At 46.0% G+C, this 25,233-nt stretch overlaps 1 protein-coding gene across 7 annotated transcripts in view; it reads left to right on the top strand.

Moving 5' to 3' along the window:
* LOC8051511 overlaps window positions 1–25,233 on the top strand; it is a 105,217-nt gene that overhangs the window by 74,586 nt on the left and 5,398 nt on the right. For 2 of the 7 annotated variants that reach the window (XM_040498628.2, XM_040498627.2), the window contains exons 2-12: window positions 5,281–5,369; window positions 10,384–10,490; window positions 10,563–10,852; window positions 21,609–21,714; window positions 21,782–21,907; window positions 21,984–22,331; window positions 22,408–22,584; window positions 22,647–22,887; window positions 23,426–23,601; window positions 23,667–23,768; window positions 24,124–24,237. In XM_040498628.2, the coding sequence (XP_040354562.2) occupies window positions 5,281–5,369; window positions 10,384–10,490; window positions 10,563–10,852; window positions 21,609–21,714; window positions 21,782–21,907; window positions 21,984–22,331; window positions 22,408–22,584; window positions 22,647–22,887; window positions 23,426–23,601; window positions 23,667–23,768; window positions 24,124–24,237 (1,876 nt within the window). Of the gene's footprint in view, window positions 1–5,280; window positions 5,370–10,383; window positions 10,491–10,562; window positions 10,853–12,209; window positions 12,246–21,608; window positions 21,715–21,781; window positions 21,908–21,983; window positions 22,332–22,407; window positions 22,585–22,646; window positions 22,888–23,425; window positions 23,602–23,666; window positions 23,769–24,123; window positions 24,238–25,233 lie in introns of all 7 variants that reach the window. The other 5 variants (XM_040498629.2, XM_040498630.2, XM_040498631.2 and 2 more) reach the window with 5 other exon arrangements.

Genomic DNA, 25,233 nt, shown 5'->3' with positions numbered 1-25,233 from the left:
AGAATCGAGCCGAAGCATGTTAGGCTACGTCGCTGCTAGGTGCCGCTGGGTTTCTTTCTTGGCTAAATGGGGGGCTCGTAACGTGCGCCTTTTGTTTGCAACTTGTTTTTTTTTTGTTTTTTTTGTTTTTTTTTTAAAGCTGTGTTTACGCTTTGGATGACAGCCGGCTTCAACGTTCTCGAACGCGGTGAGCCTGCGCTTGCACGGGGTCTGGAACGTGGTCCAGCCGCCCTCTCGATGTTTCGAAATGGGACCGCCAGCGCGAGTTTGTGCGGGCGGATGATTGCGTAATGCGTGGCTCAGAGTCGGACGGGGAGTTTACGCGGGAGCTGAGCGCTATTCGCGATGCTCTTTGACGCGATAAGCGTTTCTTTTCACGGAGAGCGATATCGGCTCGTCCCTTGGGGCAATGGTTTTCAACCACTGATGTTTCGCGGACCCAAACTTGTGGATTGGCGGAGACGATGGAGGGAAAGGTATAGGTTAATTATGATAATGATTTAATAAATGGATATAACTAAGGGCTATAGTTTGAACTAAACTTCTCTCATTGACATACACACGAGAAAACTCACCCGAAAATCGGAACGTTTCTTCTCAATCTAAGAACAAAGACAACTTTTCTTGCCGTCTTGACTGATGAGACAGGTTTTAGCGAACCCCTAGAATGCCTTTGCGGACTCCAAATGGTGCCTTGGAGTATAGCGCGCTTGTATTCGTGGTGGGGAGAGTTCTTATGCAAGCGCTTTTGCTATTGTCCTTTTAACCCTCGATCCTGTGCAGGAAAAAAAGAAAAAAGAAAAGAAGTCAGTGATGTCGGTACGGGGAATACCTCCTTGCAGGCGTGAGAACAGGGGCTGGGGTAATGGCCCCAGCGCCAGTTTTTCGTAATGGCGGCACTCTTTCATTAGCCTCCCCCCCCCCCCTCCCTTTTTTTTTTTTCTCCGCTGAAACTACTTCATTTCTACTGAAGTCCATGCTGGTTAATTAGCACCCCCCCCCCCCCACACACACACTTTTCTCCACTGCAGCTACTTCATTTTTACTTGAAGTCCATGCTGGTTAATTAGCACCCCCCCCCCCCCCCCACACACACACACACACACTTTACTCCACTGCAGCTACTTAATTTCTATTTGAAGTCCATGCTGGTCGAGTGGGAAGGGTGAATTTTTGTGCAACGGAATGGCATCTTTATTGGTTCGTGTGTAGCTCCGGTTTTGAGCGACATTTTTCTTGGCCAGCTTGACGTTTCTCTCGAAGGCTCTCTGCAAAGGGGGTGTGCAAAAAGGGTGTTTAGATATGTGGACGATTTCTTGATTTTTGTCGAAGCCTATGATGCCATTGAACGTGTGAAGTCCGTTTTCAGAAACGTGGGAAGGGGACTAAAATTTGCTTTCGAACCCCCTTCTGACGGTCGTCTGCAATTTTTAGACCTTGATGCGAAACCCCGCCCGTGTTGGTCATAGAGTCCCCGTTCAAAGAAAGGCCTCCTACCTTTTGAGTCTACCTACTCAAAACTCGTAAAAAGAGGCATCGCAGCGTCTTGCCTCGGATCGGCATTGAACAAGTCATGCCACCACGGCGTGGGAAAAAAAGTTTTAACGACCAGGTGAAACGATTAAAAGAGGCAGGTTTTCCTTCACGGGTTCTAAAGGAGGTGTCGGGAGTTTTTCTAAGAAGTCTGAAGTGGCCATGTAAGCGGGTGCCACGGAAGAGATTTGTTAGGCCCGTAGTGCTTCCGTACCTCCACGGTGTGCACGTATACCACAATGTTAAAAACGTCGCTGTGCGGTATGATGTGCCAGTTGTTTTCAGCGCTCCTAGTAAATTGCTACAGTTGTGCAAGAAGGTCCGCCTGTCAGGATAGGAAAAGGGCGTTTTTTCATGTGGGAAGAAACATGTAAATCGTTTTGTCTACTGCCGTTTGGGTGTTGTATGCTGCATTCCGTTGTCTTGTGGTAAGGCTTATGTGGGCCAAACGGGACGCTGCAGTAATGATAGACAGGGAGCACTCCAACTCTCTTCGTACGACTCCATCTGGCCATTCAGCAGTCCACTGCACCAGGTGTAGGTGAAAGTACAAATATTTTAGGACGATATAAAGAGCAGAGAGCGCGGGAGGTCTTGGAGGCATTCAGTATAAAAAATTCGGGTGATGGCTGCATAAGCCACCCGTCACTTGCGTGCTTTGACAGACGCTGAAGAAGCATTCTTATCGGCGACAGTGCTACGCGCTTTTAGATTACAACCAGGGGGAGGGGAGGGGGGGGGGGGGGGGCTATTGAACGGCTCGTGTGCAGCCGGGGAAGGGACTATTCTTAGTTTTATTCTGAAGCCTGACTAAACTTCCATTTGTGAGTGAGCGCTTGTCTGTTATACGTGTCCTCTTTTTTGTCCTAGTTCTTCGTTTTATTCTGAAGCCTGACTAAACTTCCATTTGTGAGTGAGCGCTTGTCTGTTATACGTGTCCTCTTTTTTGTCCTAGTTTTTCGTGCGCTTCTTATTCTATGATTAATCAGTACCAACTAGCCCAGCTTTCAACCCTGCTGCAGGGTTGAAAGCTCCTCCCTCCCTCCCTCCCTCCCTCCCTCCCCTTCCCCCCACTGAGCTGAAATCTTATTCACTTTGATACATCAACTAATGTGCATACCGGTAAATAGAAGAAAGGTCCAGTGACCAATTTCACTAGAAATCCCCAATCTGAATGTTGACAGTGAGACAAAGTAAGTAGATTTTGATGTGAAATTGAATGTGCATGATCGAGAGAACGTATGAATGAGCAGCTATGTTTATCTTGAGCAACAATCAATGAATATCAATGAGGACACCCACTCAGCACAAAATATATTTTCTAGACATATTAGATTAGAATCTTTTGCTTGATATTTGAAGGGCAATATGGATGCATGTTAAAATTCAAATCAAGGCCATCGCCTTTACTCAGGGTGTCTAGCGACCGGGAAAACCGGGAATCGTCAGGGAAATTTTAATTACCGGGAAAAACCAGGGAATTGTCAGGGATATTGTCAAAAAGCGAGCCCAGTCTGGGAATATGAGCCGGAAACGCCATTGAGTGCCCTCAGCAAAGACTAGAAAACTTGGAGGCAGACAACTATGCTTTAAATTCTGCTTAGAGCGGAGCGCGAGCTCTGCTCACCCAATGTAGAGTGTGCTGCCCGATTCAAAGGGAACAGCCGGCAAATCCAGTCCAAGCTTTGGATTCAATTGGATTGAGGGCACGACACTACGCTTGATCCAGTTAGAGCTACTAGATTTAGTAACAAATTGGAAAGCCGCAGACCCCAATCCAAGCGTGAAGCCGAAAGTATATGAAAAGTGTGCATCTGGCGGCCATGCTGCTATTCGGTTATTGATGTATGCGGTGGAGCGTCGTGTTTTCGTCGTGTTTCCGGAAGTGGCCTCTTCACTCACGATGTCGGCGGCAAGAAAGTTTAATCCAGACTGGACGAACCCGAATATTTCGGAATGTGCAAGTTGGATTAAGTCCGTGCTAAATGATCTTCACAGTGCTCGATGCTCAATCCCTTGTGTTGTAATGGTCTTATAAATTTAACCGCCTCTACAGTGGTCAGAGAATTTCACCTGAAATTGTCAGGGAAAACCTGAAAAAGTCAGAGATTTTCAAAATTATAATTTGCTAGACACCCTGCATTGTTACTGTTCTAAATTGCTCTCCACTCAGCATATTTGAGGCTCTGGACACACACTTCCTAACAGAGCCCATACGTTGAATTACACATTCAACTGAAATAAATAAATAAATAAATAAATAAATAAATAAATAAATAAATATATATATATATATATATTGATATATAATTTGTTTTAACGAAAATTAATATATATATATATATATATATATATATATATATATATATATATATATATATATATATATATATATATATATATATATATATACATATATATATATATATTAATTTTCGTTAAAACAAATTCCATTCAAAACTGCCCCTTTATACACAGTGAGTACCCTGTTCGTTACGAAAGTTTTGCAAACCCGTGTTTTTCTCCAAAGAATTAAACCACAATCATAGGCAATTTTGTATCAGATTAAAATGATCTAGACCAAATCTTCAAGATGTCCACTTAATCTGCTCATTTTTGGTACAAAGTGCCATAACTTTGAAGTCTGAGATGGTTTGAGATCTCCTTAAAGTTGACTTTACCTGCATAAAAAAATACACCTTTTCTGGGATTTCAGCTTCTCTGCAATGTTTCTAATGGCACCAATGAGCAATTTGCATAGTGGGGCTCTTAGTGACATCATGCACATCGGTGCTCATAAGGTTTATGTCCCCAAAGTTGGCTTCACCTGAGTCATATATATGCCCCGTTTCCCAGATTGAAGCTTCTCCGTGGGGTTCCTGAGAGCATCAGTGAGCAAGTGCAAAGTTGTGCACGTGGGAGTTACACTTCACATTGCATCTCGTTGAGCCTGACCATGCTGTCAGTGGGAATGGGCTTCTCATTTCCAGAAGGGTTCCAACCACTTTCATCGTCACTGTTCACTTCCGTCGGTGTTGTGGTCAACAAACATACATTTCTGAACATGACATAAACCCCAAAACTGCGGGTTAAAACGATACAAACGGAACAATACTTAAAAAAACAAGTGAGCTAGTGGTGATTCATGGTAATAAAAACTCGAGACTCGGGAACACAGGAACACAGAAGACCTTTCAGACAGAGTTCGTGTCGTTTTTACCTTCAGTCTCGAGGTTTATGTCACATTCAATATGCACCAACTCGTTTGCGTACTTACATTCAGTTCATAAATTCCTGGTTTGTCTCTGGTGAGAGAGACATCCAGTCAGCACGAGTCCGAGTCGAACGTTGACGCAGCGCTCGTGTCCAAGCTTTGCCCGCGCTGGATCCAGGTAGATGACGCAATAATGCAGTGCCTTATGTTGGCTAAACTTCAAGCTGTGTACACGCTGACCAATAAATGCTCCCTTGTGTAGATCGCTTCTACTGTGATGCTCTTTTGTCATCTCCAATTTGCCTTTCCGTGTTTCTCCTCGTAGTCTGTTATTAGGCATCGCCAAAAGACTAAAGAACGTATATGACATTGCCTCACTTCATAAAAAAATTCAAGCAAGGGTACTTTTTTTTTTTTTTTGGGGGGGGGGGGGGGGGGGGGGGAGGGGAGGGGGGATGAGAGGGAAGGGAGGGGGAAGGGGGGGTTAGTAGCAGAATGCCGTTGCTTTTTTAATGTTTCATTTTTTTTTCCAGGTGGCCTGTTCAAAAAAGTCAAGAGCATCTTGTGCGGGTCTCCCATCTTGTGACAGAAGAGAGACTTGTAAGCATTTCTAGGTATTATGGTAAGGGTAATTCTCACATCATTCTTTTTTCGGTCTGGATTTTTTTTTTCTCTTTACATGCACCGACCTTGAGGGTCAATATAGCTAATGCAGTGGGATACCCTCTCGTTCATAATCTATTAGTGGCTGAATTAGTGCATATAGGGTGTTTTCACTGACATAATTCTGTCCATTTTGTTGTTATGTGCTGTTTGGCGCGTGCTAAAAGCGAGCATTTTAACGTGAAACGTTCTTTGGCTAGGTGTTCGGCATTTCGTGAAGCCCAAAAGTGAAGCCCGGATAAAATCGTGGCCGCGAGGCTCGACACTAATTGGTTGGCGGGTGGGAGAAAAGTGAGGTGCTCGACACTGATTGGGTGACGGGTGGGAGAGGAGGAGTGAGGTGCTTGACGCTGATGGGTTAACAGGGAGGTCATGTGACCAGGGGTGGAGTGAGGAGAAGAGATAGTCGACGAGGTAGAGGAGTCGGTTAGAAGGTTCAGGAAGATCACCAGGTTTATCATTTCAAGTGTACACATGCCATGCGTTAAATTATCTGATGAACAGTGCCGTGAACGTAAACGTCTGGCTGAATAGGCTAGACGTGCTGCTAAATGGTGCTATAAACGTTTGTAACGCTAGAACGTTTCACGCATGAAGTACAATTGCCTAGCAATTTGCCATATTGAACATTCACGTGACACCCTCAGATCGGTAGTGCACAAAAGCGTATACGCTTCCCATCACGCCTCTTTATTATTTTTCTCTTCGGATAAATAAAACATTTTCTCACTCACTCTCTCTGACAACAAAATGGCGAGTTCACGTCATGTGAAAACACCCTATTCAAAATATACATGAGGTTGTACAATATGAATTAGCAAGGTTTATCTGACAGATGAATGCGTTACAAATGTGAATACCTTTAAATCGAATGAAAGATTAGAGCAGCCCTTAAGTACCACCCTCTCTTCTTTTGGCTCTTAATTCACTTAAAATAAATTACTAATTATTTCTACAAACGAGCGTTATGTACCATGACCCCTGGTATCCACCATCTCTGTAACATTTGGTCTTGTATTCATGGACGCTAATTTTTACTGAAGAGATAAGGCAGTCAGACGGGATGCATCCACTGTTGAATGTTTTACTTTTGCAGTACAAATTTATTTTAATTGTGCTAATGAAGGATTGGAGAACATAAAAAACTTGTAATTTAATAGTTAATATTTCAATTATTCTTTCCATGCGTATCTAGTATTTTTGCCTGTCCCACTTTGCTATTTGCTCAGCAAAGTGGGCATCAAGTTTCATGTGATTTCTAGCCATGCTGACCAGGCTTCCCCGAATTTGTCTTAGAAGGGCAATCCTGTTTGATTTGGTTTTCAACATTTAAATGGTTGTAAAAGTGGCCGCAATACACAAGACTAACCGCAAAGTAGGCAGGTGTTTGTTTTTAATTCGTATAGATTAAACTTGAAAGAGGTGACCGCTACATGCATAGCGTATTAAAGGGGTATGGAAACCAGATTTCGGAGCTTATTTCTTTGCGTCAACATGAAGCGAGTTAAAGTAGGACTTCACCAATACCAATATTTCGTAGGAAAACGCAAGAAAAGATATTTTAAACTGAATTAAACGATAACCAAAAGCCACCTGGTGGATGTCTGTGAAGCTTTGATGGAATGTCGTGACGTCATCATGTCAGTAAGAGCAGCGCCACAAAGCGAAGTACGCTCACTCATAGAAATTACTTAGACCTGAACGTAGCACTGAGGCGCTTTGGTGAAGAAAGTCATGGCAAAGTTGGCCACCATTGGTTTCAGTTTCGGGTGGTCTTTCCGGCAACGCATGTCTAGGGATTGTGTTTGTGCGATGTAATCTTGATTTAAACCGGCCCAAATGCCCAGCTCTACCGATGACGGGATAGCCACCTTGGTCGACTGCTACGATCTCAATCGCTACGAAGTTAACATAACTACCATGGTTGCTAAAAGGGGACGGCCCGCACGGCTCTGCAAAGCGGCGTACATGTAAACAAATCGCCGTGGCGTTTTTTGTGGCTTCAAGGATGCGGGAGGGAGCAGACGTCCGGGAAAATACGTTTAAACTACAAGAGTGTCCGCAAGAGCCACGTAAATACCTGTTCACACCTGGAGCGGAACCTTACTGGCACCGCGCTGCTGGTAACCGCTTCGGGAACGATCTTTTATAACCGATTTTACGATCCGCTGGGCTATAGAGAATCGCAACGCGATGCTGACGTGACGCTCAGCAGAGGAAGATTGAACCAGCAGAGCAGTGGCGGAAGCGCGGTTAAAGGTATACTGAACCGAAATTTGGATTTCGCAAAATAAGACCATAGAAGCGTTGAACGGGACGCTACGAACTCCAAAATCTCATTCACACATTAATATCTCAAACGGATGGCCGTATTTTTTTTTTTTTTTTTGAAAAGAAGGGCGCGATCAAGCGAGGACTCTGACGTCAATATCCTCCTGGAACAGTTGAGAATGAAGGGAAGCGGCCTCGCTTCTCTCCTTGCTTCGGTTCACCAGCTCGACGGGACGAAGTGAGCAGGAGAGGGAATAAGAATCGTGACGTCACTTGTCTCGTCGGCCTTGTTCAATTGCGCACTTTTTTTTCCAAAAATACGGCCATCCATAAGAGATAACGCTGTATGAGTGGTGTTTTTGTATTCTGCAGCGTCTCGCCTATCGCACCAGCCCTGTTTTGTAAGGTCGAAATTTTGGTTCAGTATCTCTTTAAAGGGATACTTCAACGAAATTTGAAATATACCCGTCGTGTTCACAAATAGGCTGTATATGGCCCCCTATATCCGTATAGATGACAATCGCACGTTTGTATTTTGAGTCAGATGACTGCATTTTTCGTTATAAACGGCCCACTCTGGCAAACGCTCGGAGAGCAGCCAGCGGATAGCACACATCCGCCGCAATCGTGACGTAGATTGTCTCGGGACTTTACGTCCGGACGCAGCGGACGCTGCGAGCTATTCCAGCCAATCTCGCTGTGTGGGCGTAGCCCGTGATACGCTTTCCGCGAGTCGCTGTGCCCCCTCTCCAAGGTCACGTGACATTCACACGGCCTTGGATAGGCTCTGATGGCTCGTAGCATCCGCTGAAAGCAGCCGAAGCACACCAGCGATTGGGCCACCGCAAGTAACCCCAAAGCTGTCTGTACAAATTTTTAGTGACGGGTTAATCTTCTATAATCTTGTAGAGAGACAGTAGCGAGTTCTGGGACAAACAAAAGAGATCGTCTCGGGGAGAGGGGAGTTCCTCCTTCAGCTCTTCTCTCGTCGTAGCCGGAGGCGAGACAGCTACCGTCACTACCTGTCAAGGCTCCTAGATGGGCATTACAAACGAGGCGTGAGCGACATCCAGCGGGTGCTCTTTGCTAATCGTTTAATTTGTTTTAAAATTCCTTTTCGTGTCTTTTTCAACAAGAGATAGGTGTGTCTGATGTGATAGTGCTCCATTGAACACTAATAGACCGAGAAATAAGCGCCGAAATTTTGTTGTAGTATCCCTTTAGGCAACCCCCGCAACAAACATTGCTGACGAGCACATGTGTGGCTCCTTGACAGAGTAAACAAACAATGAAAACTCGCCAAACTCCCGGCATTTAGAACAAAAAATATAGCCATCCGGGGCCTGAAATACAAGCATGCGATTATCACTTACAGGTTTAGCTGATCCTATTCGACTTATTTCTTCAAGTTTCGATTCAGTATCCCTTTAACTCCGAGTTGATCAGGCTCAGTGAATGTTAGACGGGGAAGAACCATCACCATCAATTGGCTAATTAACTAAGATTTGTTCATTAACTTTTAATTAATGGTTCATTGTTCCATTTGTAATTGCAGTATTGAAAATGCTTATTAGAGGCTAAACCAATTCGCACATTTAGAGAAAAAGCAACGGGCTTTGATATATTCATAGTTCCATTTTTCATCTTTTTGCCGTCTGGTTTTGAAACTGAGTGTAGAAGGAGCGCCGCAAGGTCTTCCCGCAACGATGCGTAGAAAAGTGGCGTGGATGCAAACCTCTTCGTTATTTTGATAGCATGTTGTTGACGGGAGTGGTAATGCCCCGCTGCCGAGTTAACGATGCCCGTCACGAGTATGCCCCTTTTATGTGCATCATTGTAAGCACTAAGCAGGCCATGCGGCGCTACTTGTGCATCCAGTTTTGGAATTGACAGGAAGTCTTAAAATGACTGATAAATATTTTGAAGTTCGTTACCTTTTCACGAATTGTTTAAATTGATTCGCCCGCTAATAATGACTGTCTTCAAAGGTGCAAGTGCAAAATGTCCCATACAATCATTAATTGGAAATTTAAGTAGCCGTTAATTAGCCAGTTGATTGTGAGTTAAAACCCCACTTAATGTCCGCCGAGCCCAATAAACAGAGTGAAGACAGTAATTTTAGTAGAATGTTCCGATGACTCCGATAACGATACCCGATACTGCGCCGCCGCCTTTGTGCATGCATCGTATCGTTATCGGGGGTATCAGAACGATTTACTAAAACTCTCTAATATCCATGTAGCGGGAACCCTCTTTTCTAAAAGAAACCTGTCCCAATTAAAACCAAACAGCCTGTGTATGTATCACAATGTCACTAATACACAAGCTATGTTGTAACGCAGAAATTTGAAATGATATTATTTGAGTATGGCGTATCTGAGCAAACGCAAGCGCCGTGCGTTTACGTTGCGTTCTCCACGCTGCACATGCGCGTCGTCGCCATGCGCCAATTCAAGACCGCAGTTTGGGCTCCGCGCATATGCAGTGTGGAGCACGCAACGCTAACGCATTCGCAGTGCTTGCGTTCGCTCGTATACGCGACACTAAATCTCACTAATGTTCCTTTTCTTTTATTTGTCTATTAAACCTAAATTTCCAGACAGTGGCATATCTGTATTAGCCTTTATCTCCAGTAACTCTCGATACGGTGCAAAATGTAATCCAAACACTCTTATCGCTGTCCGTTTCTCTCCCCTTAAAAGAAAAACCCAGGATAGGGGTGCTGTCAACTGGAGGAAACTCCCTTGGTTTCGTCTTCAGCGACTACAACGCCATCTTGAGGCAGTTCCGAGATGCCGTCATTGAGCAGGTACTCTCTGCAAGCGTTGCCTTTGCTAGTCCAAGCTCGCTGACAGCCCTTTCTGACCGGTTCCGTTTCCAGCTGCACGACCCTAAGACAGCCCGGCCAGAATTCCGGTTTGTGGAAGGCAATGGCTGGCCCATCACGACGCGGCAGGAGGCAGCGTTGACTGTCCTGGACGTGCTCAACAACCGCAACCTCTTCATCCAGCTGGGGACGGTGCCCACGGGAAACATCATGCCCCCTCCCATTTTGCCTCCACTGCCGAGCACCCTGATGACCCAGCGGCCGACCTCGACATCCTCACAGGTCACCTCAATGACTTCGGACGAGTGGGACGGCAAACGGAAAAAGTCTGTGCGCTTTGGGCGGTGAGTAAATGCCTGGCTGCAGCGCAGTCTCACTTCCCTGGCATTCTCTTTCTGCTCTTAATGCCTTCCTTAGAGCTTCTGGGAACTCTGCACTACTTGCTTGGGGCTTGACTCGGTGGAAAAAAGCCCCGAGACCGGGAAAGAAATGGCAGATAGATCACAAAGAGGCAGCAGGGATCGAGTCTCCTTACACGGTTTACTATACATGGCCATTTTGTGTGTAGGCGTACGAGGCTGGTGACAACGTCTAACTGCCAAACAACATGCGAGACCCAGACAGTCGTGCAGGGAACGACGGCGACAGCCCCAGGCGGACTTGTCGCCCAGTACTCAAACAGGCTCTACCGAACCTTGGGTCTGGTAAAGAGGATTATGACCTTGTCCAAGTAATAGCCTAACTTAAGGCAGACAATAACGAAACAGATAAAAATACTCAAAAATAATGTCTGTGCCCCCTTTTTTTTTATGAAAACACGAAATCAAAACTTTGTTTGCCCTACACTCTACCAATTCCCACGGACATATGAAAGCGAAAGAAGAAACATTCCTTGCTGTACCGGGATACCACAAAGCTGATTATTCCGTACTTTTTGTTAGCTTCATTTATCTTATGCAGACATGGGGCAGAAAACAAAATATATTTCTACTCATGTGACTGTATTAGATCTATATGCAGTATGAAATCATTTTCAATCTTGGCATATTAAATTTTTCGTGAACTTGAGAAATAAGCAGGACTTCAATTCTTGATTGCTTTGAACAGAATCTAGGATGATGCATTTCTGGCACGCCAAGTCACTTAGCAATAAAATATTTCTTATAGGTTTACTACCGTAAGACAGTGAGGTTAGTAAAATCCTAAACCACAGAAAACGAGCTTGCATTTCTTCTCCCATCTGGCTTGCTTTTTTTTTTTTTTTTTTTTTTTTTTAACAGCTGAGTTGTTAAGGGCTAGTTTCCCCAGGATCGTGTCCCCCGCAAAGGAACGAAGACACCGAACTCTGGACACCTACCGCCATCTATGAGCGACGGCGGCAAACCACGTATCTGGTTGCCGCCGTCGCTCATAGATGGCGACAGCCTTTCCACTCTGGCTTGCCGACTAGCGGCCGGCCATTACGTTCCATTGTACAGCTCCGCTGGTCTTCCTTCTTCACCAGAGTGGAAAGGCTGAAAGTTTTTTTTTGTTTTTTTTACACGTTACTTGCTACTTTATTTTTTGCTCTGCACTTGGGGTTCTTGCTCCCTATCTGTTTCTTAGTAATTTAGGTGTTTTGCTGTTCAGAGTGGCGGCAAGGTGGAGAAGCTTGCAGTTTAATGTTTCCTCTGTTCTGTTCATGTCATGTTTCTTGATCAGGTTTTCTTCCGGCTGGTTTGGTCGGTGGTCGGTGAGGTAAGGTGCTACCATTGTACGGGAATGAGCACGTGCATCTTTCGAGACGGTCTGATTGTGTGTTAACATCTGTTGGTTGTACGAGAAGACGAGTGCATGTTAACGTGGCGATTTTGTAACCTGAAATTTGCTATGGCACCTTAGCACCCCCCCCCCCCCCCCCCCCCGCTATTACAGGTCGCGGATTCGGCAAATTCGCGTTCCCCGATAAGTACGCGGGAATTCGCTACGAGATCCCCTGTCACAGGAATGATTACCGCAGACACAGCACATTCGCTCTTCACAGTACGTTAAAGGGACACTGACAGGGTATTTATGCTCGCCGAAGTTTTTCTTTTTTCTTTTTTCTTTTTTTAATGACATACGAGAGCCCAATTACCCAGAACACAATTTGCGGCTCGAAATTCGTTTTCTTTCCGCCGATCGAGAACTGGCCGGTTTGAGTTCGAAAACCGCCGATCGAGAACTGGCCGGTTTGAGTCGCGCTCACTCTCTTCTCCGTGGTCACGTGCCGTTTTTTATGGTTTAGACACAACCACCAAAGAAAATCGAAGTCGTGGGTCATTGAGGGCACACACTCAATGCTAAAAATGGACAAAATATATGATAGTCCTTTCTCGTGGCTTCTAAAAAGCTGCTAATACGTTGACTCAAAGAAAAAAAAAAGCACAGCCACGTGAATTCCGGCGTCTTTCTGCTCTATATTTCTTCCTCCCCGGTCCAGTTTCGGTTTCGAGCAATTGAGTTATTTTTATTTATTTATTTTTTTTTTGGGGGGGGGGGGTTATTAATAATATACGTGACACTGTAGAAATATATTGATTGGGTTCTGACACCATAATAAATCACCTGACAAAAATTTAAAAAAAAGTCAAAGCCGTTTACAACTCCCTGTAACGCCGAATTAGAGCGCAGCCCTTGAGGAGGAGGAGGGAAGGGTACTGGGGGGGATCACGTGACCTTGGGGGTCACGTGACGATGCCGATGACGTCATCAGTGATGACGATGCGGATGCCGGTGACGACGTCACTGATGACGTCGTCAGTGATGATGACGATGCGGATGCCGGTGACGTCATCAGTGACGTCTCTGATGACGTCATCGGGAGTCACGTGACTCCGGGGGAGGGGGGTCACGTGACCTTGGGAGTCACGTGACGATGCCGATGACGTCACTGATGACGTCATCAATGGCGATGACGCCATCAGTGATGATGACGATGCGGATGCCGGTGACGACGTCACTGATGACGTCATCAGTGATGATGACGATGTGGATGCCGGTGACGTCATCAGTGACGTCTCTGATGACGTCATCGGGGGTCACGTGACTCCAGGGGAGGGGGGTCACGTGACCTCGGGGAGGGGATCACGTGGCCTCAGGGGAGTGACGTGACCTCGGGGGAAAGGCTCGCGCGGTGCATTATGGGACATTTCCCATAATGCACCGCGCGGTTACGCCGACGGCGACGGCGACGCTGCTCAAGCCGGAAACGGGCCCCTAAGAGCTGCGCTCTAAAAATTGGGGGTGTCAGTGTTCCTACACGCAAGAACCCGCTACAAACTCGGGTGCCACAGGATCGCGCGTGCAGATCGCGGGAACTAATACCGCGGATTGAGGACGCAGCAGATTGGCGTGTAACTGTGCGATAAACACGGGAAACCGCTACAAACTCGCGCATCACGGAAACCAATATCGCGCGCAGATCGCCGGGGGAAAAAAAATAAAGAAACGCGGGAAGGAGTTATGAATTTGCATGTCTGCGTGTCACGGGAACGGAGACCGCAGATTGCGGACGCAGCAGATTCGCGTTTGAGCAAGTTTGAGTGCGTTGCGGCATCCTTGCGGCCAGAAGCGTTTGCTTGCGGTAGATACGCGCCGTTGCGCAACCCCTCGCATCGCGGCGCACGGGAGTAGAGACCGGCTCAACTTTGGACATGGCAGTTGCGGCCGCGCGTTGTGTTCGACCAATCAGAAGCCAAGAAAAGAGAGGAGGCTCATGTGTTCGCTCGCTCCACTCGACGATGCGTATCCGGTTCTCCGTTCACGGAACCTGCTTTCTCGTTTTGGGGAGCGCTGGGGAATGCGTGAGCAAGTTTTTCAAAGACTGCGATGGTTCCAACGAGGTAGAAGGGCTTAAGCAGGGGACACATGAGCGATGAAAACGGGCGTCGCGCGGCAGTATCATAGCAACCGGTGCTGGCGTCTCTACGTCACTTTCGCGCGGCGTCGCTCGGATCTGGTCAACACAGATTAAGCTGCGCGGTGCGCCTGTGACGCGCCTAGCGGCGCCGCTTCACCGCTCAGGTGTTTCATGCTTTACCCCCACCTTACTGCCGCCATGTTGTACAATTTTGACCAGTAGACACGTGACCGCACAAAATCCTGAGACTTTTATGCAGCTGAGTCGAAATTTGTATTGCGATCGGTGTAAAAAATGAAACTATTTTTCAGTACTGTTAGCTTCAGAGATCAGTGTCTCGCGGCGAACACGCTTGTCGCGGTTGATGCGACTCCCGTCCGACATCGCGTGATCGATATCCGGTGGTAATTGGAGGATAGATATTTCGGAATTTCGATGTTTGAATATTCAGCCCAGAAAACGAGATGGGCGTCCTCTCGGGGGCGGGCGTTCATACGGGACTTTACTAATCAGTGTTTTAATTGAGGGTGTCATATTATGTAGATCTTTTTTTAAAGCTTCAAGAAAGCAGGGCAGGCTTGCTCAAGATGGTAGACATTCATCATGTAAAAACAGCGAGAAAATACAAGGACAAAGAGAGAACACACATGACAAGGTGCTATCACCTTTCTTTTTAAAAACGCAATGGTGTTCACGTGGGCACGCATAAACACGAGCTTTTCTTTTTCGAAATAAGGAAGTTGATAGTTTGCGCCTTGTCCTGTGTGTTCTCCGAGAACACGCAGGACAAGGCGCAAACTATCAACAAAAATACAAGGACAAAGGGGAGTCCCCTTTGTCCTTGTATTTTTGTGCTGTTTTTACATCATGAATTCATACCAACTGACCCAACTGTCCATTCTAGTAAGCTAAAGCCATTGTTATCGGAAGCACACAGAACACTAGCACATAAGACTGGTAACCCTGTCGTTAGTGTGCTCATTTCATGCTTGTTGCTTCGAGCAAGCTGGCGAAGCACACCGAGTGCTCGTTCTCGTTTGGTGTATACGTCGTGTCTCGGTGGAAAATGCATAAATTGAGGAAGGAGGCAAAACAAACGAAGAGCAAAGAAGCATTAACTTGGTCTAATGTATGAAGAGCTGCTGGCTAGGTTGACATAATGCAGAAACTTCAACAACACTGCTGCTCCAGCATATGATTTTCATGTCACTGCAATCACTTGCACACTCTGACATAGGTGTCCTATTGCTTCCCTTTTCCTTGTATCAGTCCTTGTTTTGTTGTTCAAAACAGGTCTCCACTCTCAAACACACCTTGGGGAAAAAAAAAAAAAAAAAGAGCGGGTAAGGATGAAGACATAGGTACCCGAGCTTCTCAGTTAATGAACCTCTCTCAGCTGGTTCACACATTTGCATTTGAGTGTGATCGACTGCATTGCAACCGCTGGCATCATTCCCTTCCGACTTGCGTAGAACTAGACTGAAGCTTTTTGCAGTATTTGCGAGATCAAATCTGCATGCCATCTACAAGTTACTTATAACATTGTCAGAGTTATTTCGACTATGGTAAAATAATGATGCCTAAAAGATTCAGAAATATAGACCAACACGTAATTTCCAAACAAGCCCAAGTTTGCCCACACCAGGTGTGGGTACTGCACAGAAACCGAATTCACGCGAGGTGAAGAGTCTGTGCCAGTGGCATAGCCAGGAATTTTTTTCGGGAGGGGGCTGATGGCCGAGGTGTTCATGACGTAAGGGGTTTCAAGATGCATATGTATATTATAGGGTTGACTGGATTATTTCGGGGAAGGGGGGGGGGGGGGGCTGAAGCCCCATAAGCCTCCCCCCCCCCCCCCTGGCTACGTCACTATGCTCATGCGCAGTGCCGGCAGCAGCGCCACCGCAGTGGTGTCTTAGGATTAAGTTGGAGTTCACGCAGGTCAAAGGTGTTCCATGTTCTCTGGTTGAAAGCGGATGCAACGTGCTTTCACACTCAAACGCAGCTGCGGGAACCAGCTTTTAGAGTGTTTAGCCCCCCCCCCCCCCCCCCCCCTCCCTCCCAATATGAGTATATATTTCTTTCTAGTTATGCTGTCATATGTATTGTGGACATTTGCAGTTTTTTGAACTAGGTACCCTGACTTACACCCCACTTGCGCAGAACTAGTACTGGGGTCTGGTTGAAAGCACCTGCAGCAAAAACGGGGCACTGCAGTTCGAGTAAAACAGAGATGTGGGAGCATAATACATACATTGCGTGCCGCAGTTAGTATAAACACGAGATCCTCGCTTTGGATTTTGCTCGAGCAGGCTAGATTGAACACCAAATTTCACTGCAAATTTTGACGCACCATAGGAAAAATGAGCAGTCACTTTTTTGTGTAACCGTGATGCACCTTTCTGTTTTAAAATTTTAACTCTGTGCTGCTGTCAGGTTAGAGCAGTTTTTGTGGTACTCTATTAGATTTTATGGCAGTAGTTTTCATTTGACCTCAGTCAAGATTTGCCAAATATAGATACGAGCTATGTTTCAATTGCTAGCGAGTTGCTTATTAAAATTTTGTCTTCTATGGGTTCTGTGTATACAGCTGACATGAACTGTGTGAACAACACCTCACCACAGCGCACAGTTGCCTTTCTGTCCTAGTTAAAACTGACAATGTCTCCTGGAAGATACATGTCCTGAAGATGTCATATGGATGTAGAAAAGGCTACGAGGGCACAAAATCCAATTCTAGCGCAGTAGAACAGTGGTTCTCAACCACTGATGTTTCGTGGACCCCTTGTGGATCGGCGTAGATGGTGGAGGACCCCGTCCGTGGCAAGGGGAAGGTATATGTTAATCATGATAATGAGCTAATAAGTGGATATAACTAAGGGCTAGCGTGAAGTACAGGGTGTCAGAAAAGAAAATTTACACGGGCTTTTTTACCGCAAGAATAAACTGGGCATCGCCGAACGCTCATTCTCCGCCCAAAGAAAAGAAAATTTACACGGGCTTTTTTACCGCAAGAATAAACTAAACATCGCCGAACGCTCATTCTCCGCCCAAAGGTAGAGGTCACAACCAGATGCCAAAGTTTCAGCCCGATTTGATAACTTGATAAAAAGTTATAACCGATTTTCTGAAAATTTAAATGGGAAAATGGCGGCCGACGGAGTTTTCGAACACATGGGGCTCTATGGCACTAGAAACCGAAAACGGGCAAAAATGGGCTCCATTTTGCCATTGAAATTTTCAGAAAATCAGTTATAACTTTTTATCAAGTTATCGGATCGGGCTGAAACTTTGGCATCTGGGTGTGACCTCTAGCGCTACCTTTGGGCGGAGAATGAGCGTTCGGCGATGCCTAGTTTATTTTTGCGGTAAAAAAGACCGTGTAAATTTTCTTTTGTGACACGCTGTAGATTTCTCTCGTTGACGTACACAGCAGAAAACTCACCGGAAATTTTGAATGTTTCTTCTCAATCTGAAAAATTGCAACCTTTATTGTCGGGCTTGACTGATGAGGCAGGGCTTCGCGGACCCCTAGAATGCCTTTGCGGACCCCAATTTGAAAACCACTGCCGTAGAACATGCATATGCCTAGAAAAAAGACAAAATTTCCAAAGGGGCGAGTTCTGGCTAACTCCGACTACAGTCTAAGCTCGTTATAACAGACCTTGATTTTGACCAAGATTTCGGTCCGTTGCAAGAGTATGTTGTATGCAGATATTAAGTTGAGTCAACGGTATGTAGAGGAAAGCAACCGAACTTCACAAATCGGTATGTTATATCCAAATGTCTGTTGTAATGAACTTAGACTGTAGCAGTGTGCCATAGCTTCCAAACCATGCACCGCTTCCTTTTTCTTTCTTTGTGGCGGCCATCTTGTGCATCTTTTCACTTCAACTGCCTGCTCACTTGTTGCATGAAAAGAATGTATTTTGCCTTTCACCTCTGCATGCCTGTTGCATGTATTTAATTTTGCATCTCCAATGCCATATCCGTGGCTTTCACTTTTGGGGCAAGAAGTGTTAAGGATGACTTTTGCATATTTTTCCTAATGCAAGGTTGTGCGACATACGCCTGTGATTTGTGCGACAGTCACTGAAAGTGCCTAAACATGTTCAGTTTGACTATGTACCACTCTTTACCTTCCTAGCACATTTCTTGGCATGTATGTAACCTCAGGCAGTGGTGTAGCGAGATTGCAATGTTAAAGGCCGACGTACAACCTCAGTTTTCTGCAGGGAAGATAATCCTCTTAGCGCTCTCCTCTCCTAAGCTGCGAGGGAAGTAAAGTTGAAGCAAGGTGAAAAGTGGAGTGCATATAGGAAAGGAGGAGGCGGACAAAAGGGGAGAGCGCGAAGTGTACGTCGGCCTTTAAAGGGGTAGTCCACCGATTTTTTGAACTACCTCAACTAACTATATTTTCCGACTCCCCGGCCTTTACCCTTTCTGGTATGCTATGTAGAATCCCGAAATTCATAATAGTTATTGCGAAATCGGCAAATGAAAACGATGCAAAAACCAACATTCAAATATACGCGCGCTTTTCAGGGCCGTGACGTCAGTGGCAGGCAGGCTTGCCAGTCGAGCAAGCAGCCAAAAAATAGAATATGCCGATCATTTGCTCCGTGCTGGAGCGCGGGTACTGCAACGAGCTTCCCAAGCATTCATTTGACACCATGAAACTGCTTCGAATCAGTTTAAAACAAAATCTACAGCCCAAAGAGTGAACCCCTGCCTTCCACTGACGTCACTTTTTCACTGTTGCCAGTAGAGACTTCGAGCTTGAAAAACACGGTGAGGACAAAAACTGTAAATTCAATAACTTCGCGAAAAAACAATATTTTGACCTAATATTCGGGATACTATTTTCGCGATGTTTGTTAGTTTAGCAAAATTTCAAGCAAATCGGAGACAATGAAAAAATCGGTGGAGTAGCCCTTTAAGGAGACTTACCTCTAGGATGGGGGAGGGGGAACATTGACATAACATCTTCCCAATATTTCCTATAATTTCTAGGAACTTACAAAACTCAAGGCATTCAGAGTACCAGTAAATTATATCAATATTTTTTTGCAATCAGGCCCTTGTCCTTCAACAGCAGCAAGGCATTCTTTACAGCGGTTGCGAGTGCAAGAGATCCGAGGATCGACTTGGCGATTAACAAGTTTGACTTCTAGGGCCAATTTCTAAAACAAAGCACAAAGGTGCACACGCTGAGCAAATGCCGTCGTTAACAGGTTTGGCAACGAGCAACTTTTCAAGTACAAATAGATGTCAAACACGTCACAAAAAAAAAAAAAGGAAAATTAATTATTTTTCTGTTCTCTTTGTGTTCTTGTTTGTTTGACCTGGGCGACATGTGGGGCAACTACAATGTAGCAAAAGTGGTGGCCATTCTAACCCTGGAGTATGAGGACAGAGTAGATAAGTGTGGATGCAAACACCAATGTTTCTATTAAACCAGCTCACCTGCATCGTGGCTTTAAAGGAGCTGTGCAACGATTTTAACGCTGAAAAAATTGGCATCTACTTTTGGCATTGTTCACCTTGTCACAAAGGACAGAAAACACACCTCTTCCTTCGAAATGTTGCGATTCCACCGCGTAATCGTGAGGCAAAACTTAGGATATCCACGGACCTGCAGCCGCGAGCGGCGGCCATGAGAAACACGCGGCGTGACGTTAATGGGGGTCTTGTAGAAAGATAGCAAGTTGTGCAAATACCTGCTTGATAAAAGTTTTTTTTTTTTTATATAAATCTTGTGGTTTTAACATAAATATAAATGCGTCAAAAACCTGGCATCGACAAAACTTTTATTATACGGAGTTTTAGTCGCGCCATCTATCCTAGGTCCACAAAACCGTCAGCTCTATCTACTACCGCGAACAGCCGCCAGAAGCCCAGAAGGGGACGGGGATGGCCGGACCCGGATGAGACTTTCCTCCTTTCACCATATTGTTCGCGCTGCGCCCGCCAGGACCAGGTCACGAGCGGATGAGTTCTCGCTGCTCACTAATGGCTCTAAAGAGAGAGAGCTTCACCGGAACCCCGCGCAAACCCCATTGACGTCACAGTGCACGTGACTCGGAAGATGGTGAAGGAGTTGAGCGGTGCCAAAAAACTCAATCTTTGTCCATTTTTAAAATAAAAACTAGGACATGCAGGCAAAAGCGGTTTTTTGTTCTTTACTTCAGAAAGGTCGAGACACCAACTCCCAAATTATTTAAGCAAAGCACTGAAACTGTTGCACAGCTCCTTTAAATCGGTAGCACCTTTTTGCATTCTGTAACTACCCATGTCAAAATGTATCAAAAAAGGTAGCTCATGTTCAGCTGATTTTCTGACAAATAGTGAGGAAAAAGCGCACAAGACCCAAGGCTGTCTCTTCCCCTTCCCCCGTGGCTACGCCTCTGACCTTGGGACTAAAGATTTAAATGAACTAACTTGCACTGAAAAACTGAGCACGCACACCCACGCAGGGGCAGATTTAGAGGGGGGGTCCGGATGTCCTGACCCCCTCTTGATTTTTAAACGTAAAATTTAGGGCGTAAAACAAGAGAGGGGGTTCCTAAACATATGGTACGCTGACCAACACCTGACCCCTCCCCCCCCCCCCCCCCCCCCTCAGGAAATTCCTGCATCTGCTCCTGCACCCACACATGTTCCCACCCTTTTTTCCATTTTATGGCAAAATTCAATACAGTATGTAAAGTATGCTTATGTTTGACTTGAGCAAGCACCCACCTGCAATGCCACAAGGTTATTTTTTTCAATTGTGGTTTAGCGCTTGCTCAGTACATTGTGTTAGTTCAGTGCATATAGGAGGTGACAAACTAATATACTTTACATAGAGTACCGAGCAGAACACATTTCTAGACATCCATGGGGCTTTAGAATGTCCTGTGGACATTTGCTCCAAATGTCGGACTGCTTACATTTTTTTTTTATTTAGCACATTTACACTGTCACTTTGCAGCACTTGACGATGGGTATAAAGTTTAAAGTGATCCCGAAAATAACCTCGGGCTGAGGAACATGCAAAAGGGGGGGGGGGGGGGGGGGAAGCGGGGGGGGGGGGGGGGGGAAGCGGGGGGGGGGGGCAGGCATATCTTCTATGTCTCCAGCTTTGTTTTTCTCAAGGTGAACAGTCACCAACTCACTTATTTTCGAAGTATCACTCGGAAGTAATGACACATTTGCTCAGCTGTGACCCTCCTTTTCAGAAGTGAACCAAAGCCCATCCTTATCAGCTATGTCAGAGCTGAAACTGCACAGCACGCACTCAACCTCAAACAGGAGTTGCTCAAGATGAATTTCAGCGTGTACCTCGTAAGTAGCCTGACAAGCGAGCCTGAAAAAAAGTGTTCAATATCTATTGATGTTCATTCTGCCACAGGACATTGATGAAATCAAAATCGGCAGCGACTGGCAAGATGCCTTAAATTACGCCGTGAGCGAATGCCACCTGTTCGTGCCTCTTATAAGCCCTATGTATGGGAAGACTCAATGGACAAACCGAGAGGTAAGCTCCTTGTCTCATTTCAATTGTGTTGCCCTATTGTGCCCCCCATGAGGAAACTTGAAGAGCTTTCCTTTAGGTGAAACTAGCGGACGTCCTTCACAAGGTGATCATCCCAGTCAACTTTCTGGAGAGCTGGCCTCCGGAGTGCTTGGCAATACAATTTGCGTCGACACAGTACATAGCGGCCTGGAAGTTGTGCGAGCATGAGAGCAGCCAAGGTAAGCAGACTCAGGTATGTTGTGGAAGAGACTACACTCATAGCTTCTTGGACTCCCTGCCAGCCGTGGGTGAAATGTACAAGAATGATTACCGCATCTGGGACGACAACAACCTTAAGCGGGTAGCCAAAGAAATTGCCGAGCGGTATCGGCAAACTGTCAAGAGGGAGCAGATAGCCGAGAGACGGGCAAAGACGTCCATAAAGGTAACCCTTTGTTCCCGTCATTAGATAGTCTGGACTTGAAATGATAGATTTTCTTTGCTTCGGTTTCCTTTGGCAGCAGCCCAAGCGAACTTCCCACCTGGGAACCCTGGCGACCGTCGAAGAGATCCCCATGACAAGGCCCCAGTCGAGGGTGGAGGCCACTGGGTACAGCCACGGCTTCGCGGAACAGATGGAGCAGCTAGAGCCAAAACAACTTATTGTGATCAGTGCACACCCCAAGCAGAAGGACATTGTAACTATCCCAACCCGGTGCATGACAGGAACATGGATGTCAACACTTTACCTCACTTGCAGGCGCAAGAAATTGCTAGACTCTTTGAGAGGGACGGCTTAAAGGTGTGGAGCACGACGGAACTAACAGAGAGCCGTGACAGCTGCTCGGATACGGAGAGCATTCCAACTAATCCCAACACGCCGCGAGAGCTGGCACCCATCCCGGAGGGCGAGCGCATCTTGAGCGATGTCTACAGGGATGCCCACAACCGCATTCTGGAGCACAAGCGGCTGAGTTCCCTTCGAGATCATGAACCTGCGGGTGAGTTGCCCAGCCCCTTTTGACCGGGGACATCTGAAGCCCTCCGTCTTGCACGATATTTGAGCTCCGACTGAACCGAATAGGTTTTCTAGGTCGCATCTAATGGACAACATTCTGTCTGGCAGAGAGACTGCAGGGGTTTTCCTGCTTATTATCAAAAATATAAATTATACTCCTTTTCAATATCTCTAGTCTCAAAGTTGACAAAAGTAGCAATTTTATTTGTCTGAGCGGCAGACCAGCCACTGCTTCGAAGTGCACAGCTATGGATACATTTCTTTGAAAGAGGTTCCTCTAGGAAGTGAAACGCGGAACTAAAAATATTCATAATAGACACCACGGCGACATGAATGTGTTATCTGGGCTTTTGGTGTAAACTTATTGTTTCTACTGTCCTGAATCAAGCATTTACTGAACCCATACAGTTATTTTCAAGAGAAGAACAATGTTAGAACCACAGTTTTGTAGTATATCATTGGTCTTTAGTGTGAGCTAGAGCGTCAGTCGCACGAAATGGATTTTTCATACCTCTCTACAGAAAACCGTGCTGTGTGTCGCCTGGCCTCTCAAGCAAGCGATGTCAGCGTAGCATCTGTACTTGCGGGAGAAAAGCTAGAAAGGGTGAAACGTTTCCAGCAAAAGGCAGTTCGGGCTAAGGTCGTGATAGTGCTCATCACAAAGGACTACACTGGCTCGAAGACATCTGAGCAACAGGTTATTAGCACAAGCTTCTACCAGAAGCTTTTGGTTTCGGCCTCACTGTCCCTTTCTTGATGCAGGTGTTCTACTGCGAGCACAGAAAGCATGTTGTTCTGGTGAAGTGCGACGACTGGCCCATCCCGTGCTGGTTCTCCTCCTTGATGGGCAATGATGTCATCATTGTGAGTCCATTTAACACCAGAGGGTGTCTGCTCGTGCAGTCACCTTCTAAAATCATTGTATATTAGCAACTGTATACGGAATATCATTGATTATTCTTCATGGCAGAGCAAGCTGTGAATTAGAATTACAGCACGATTGTCAGGTATTATGATTGGATCAGTCGGAGTTGTTATAAAGCAAATTGATTTCAGACCTGAAACCTGACATATTGTAGGCTAAAACTGATGTAGCCTATGCCCAAAGACTGATAGTGTGCTTTGGAACACTACATTCACCCAACGACTTTACTACATTGTGAGCACCATTAGTCACCCATTTTTCTAGGGCACAAATTCATGGCAGCCTTTATTTCAGAGGGACAGCCCACAGTTTGAGAACACTCTGAAGACCCGCGTGAGACGAGCAATGAGCCCGGACTCCTCGGAGACTCCGAAAGATGCTGCCGTGGAGGCAACTGTACAGTCTTGGGTGAGCAGACCGATAGCTACACTTGTGCTAGACACGCATTTGAGCTGCTGTCAAAAGCATAGTACCGTAATATCCCGTAAGGGCACCCCCCACCGTGAGGTCGCCCATCCTGTGTTTTTGGCCAAATATCCGTAACATCGCCCAGCCCCGAATCCTGTCGGACATCACGCAATGTCCGACGGGAATCGGGGGTGGGCGATGTTACGGATATTTAGCCAGAATGGCTAAATATATGTAATTGTGGGAATCGCATCAACTGCGTGATCTGCGGTATTGGTACGTCTGACAAGCGAGTTCGCAGTGGATTCCCACGTTTTTATCGCGATCTGCGTGCGCGATACTAGTTCTTGTGACATGCGAGTTCGTAGCAAGTTTCTGCGTTTTTTGTCAGCGATCCGCACGCACGATATTGGTTGCCGTGGCACACTAGCTTGTAGCCGGTTTCCGCGTGTCTATTGCACCGTGAAACACAAATCTGCTTCATCCATAGTGTGTGGTATCCTTTCTTATGACATAGGAGTTTGTAGCAAAGTCCCATGTGTTTATCGCACTATGAAACGCGAATTTGCCGCGTCCGCGATGGGCTGTATCAGTTCTTGTGTCACCTGGTTAGTAGTGGGTCTCCCCCGCCCCCCCCCCCCCCCTTCTATGTTCATTATTAATTTTTGATAAAGTTTTGCTGTCTCATTTCCAAAGATAGCCCACCTCATGCTTTTCATCATTTATTTCTTCATTTTGGGTGGGTGCCCATATGGGATTTTAAGGTCGTTTGCTGCCTGCATTTCATTATGCATGTCAGTGAAAGCTTTACATGTGTGTTAGTAGCTTGGAAAGATATTCCACTGCACTTATCGTGCGGCGTAACACCTTATTACAAGCGGTTCTTAAACTGTGGTCTGCGGACCCTTGGAGGCCTGCGGACCCTTGGAGGCCTCCATACCCTTGGAGGCCTGCAACAATATTGGTGGGGGTCTGCACCGATTTAGGGACCGCCCC

The sequence above is a fragment of the Ixodes scapularis genome, unplaced genomic scaffold (genome assembly GCF_016920785.2).
Source record: "Ixodes scapularis isolate PalLabHiFi unplaced genomic scaffold, ASM1692078v2 PGA_scaffold9__187_contigs__length_104089568, whole genome shotgun sequence".
NCBI classification, from domain to species: Eukaryota; Metazoa; Arthropoda; class Arachnida; order Ixodida; family Ixodidae; genus Ixodes; species Ixodes scapularis.
This window is presented reverse-complemented; position numbering and strand designations above follow the sequence as displayed.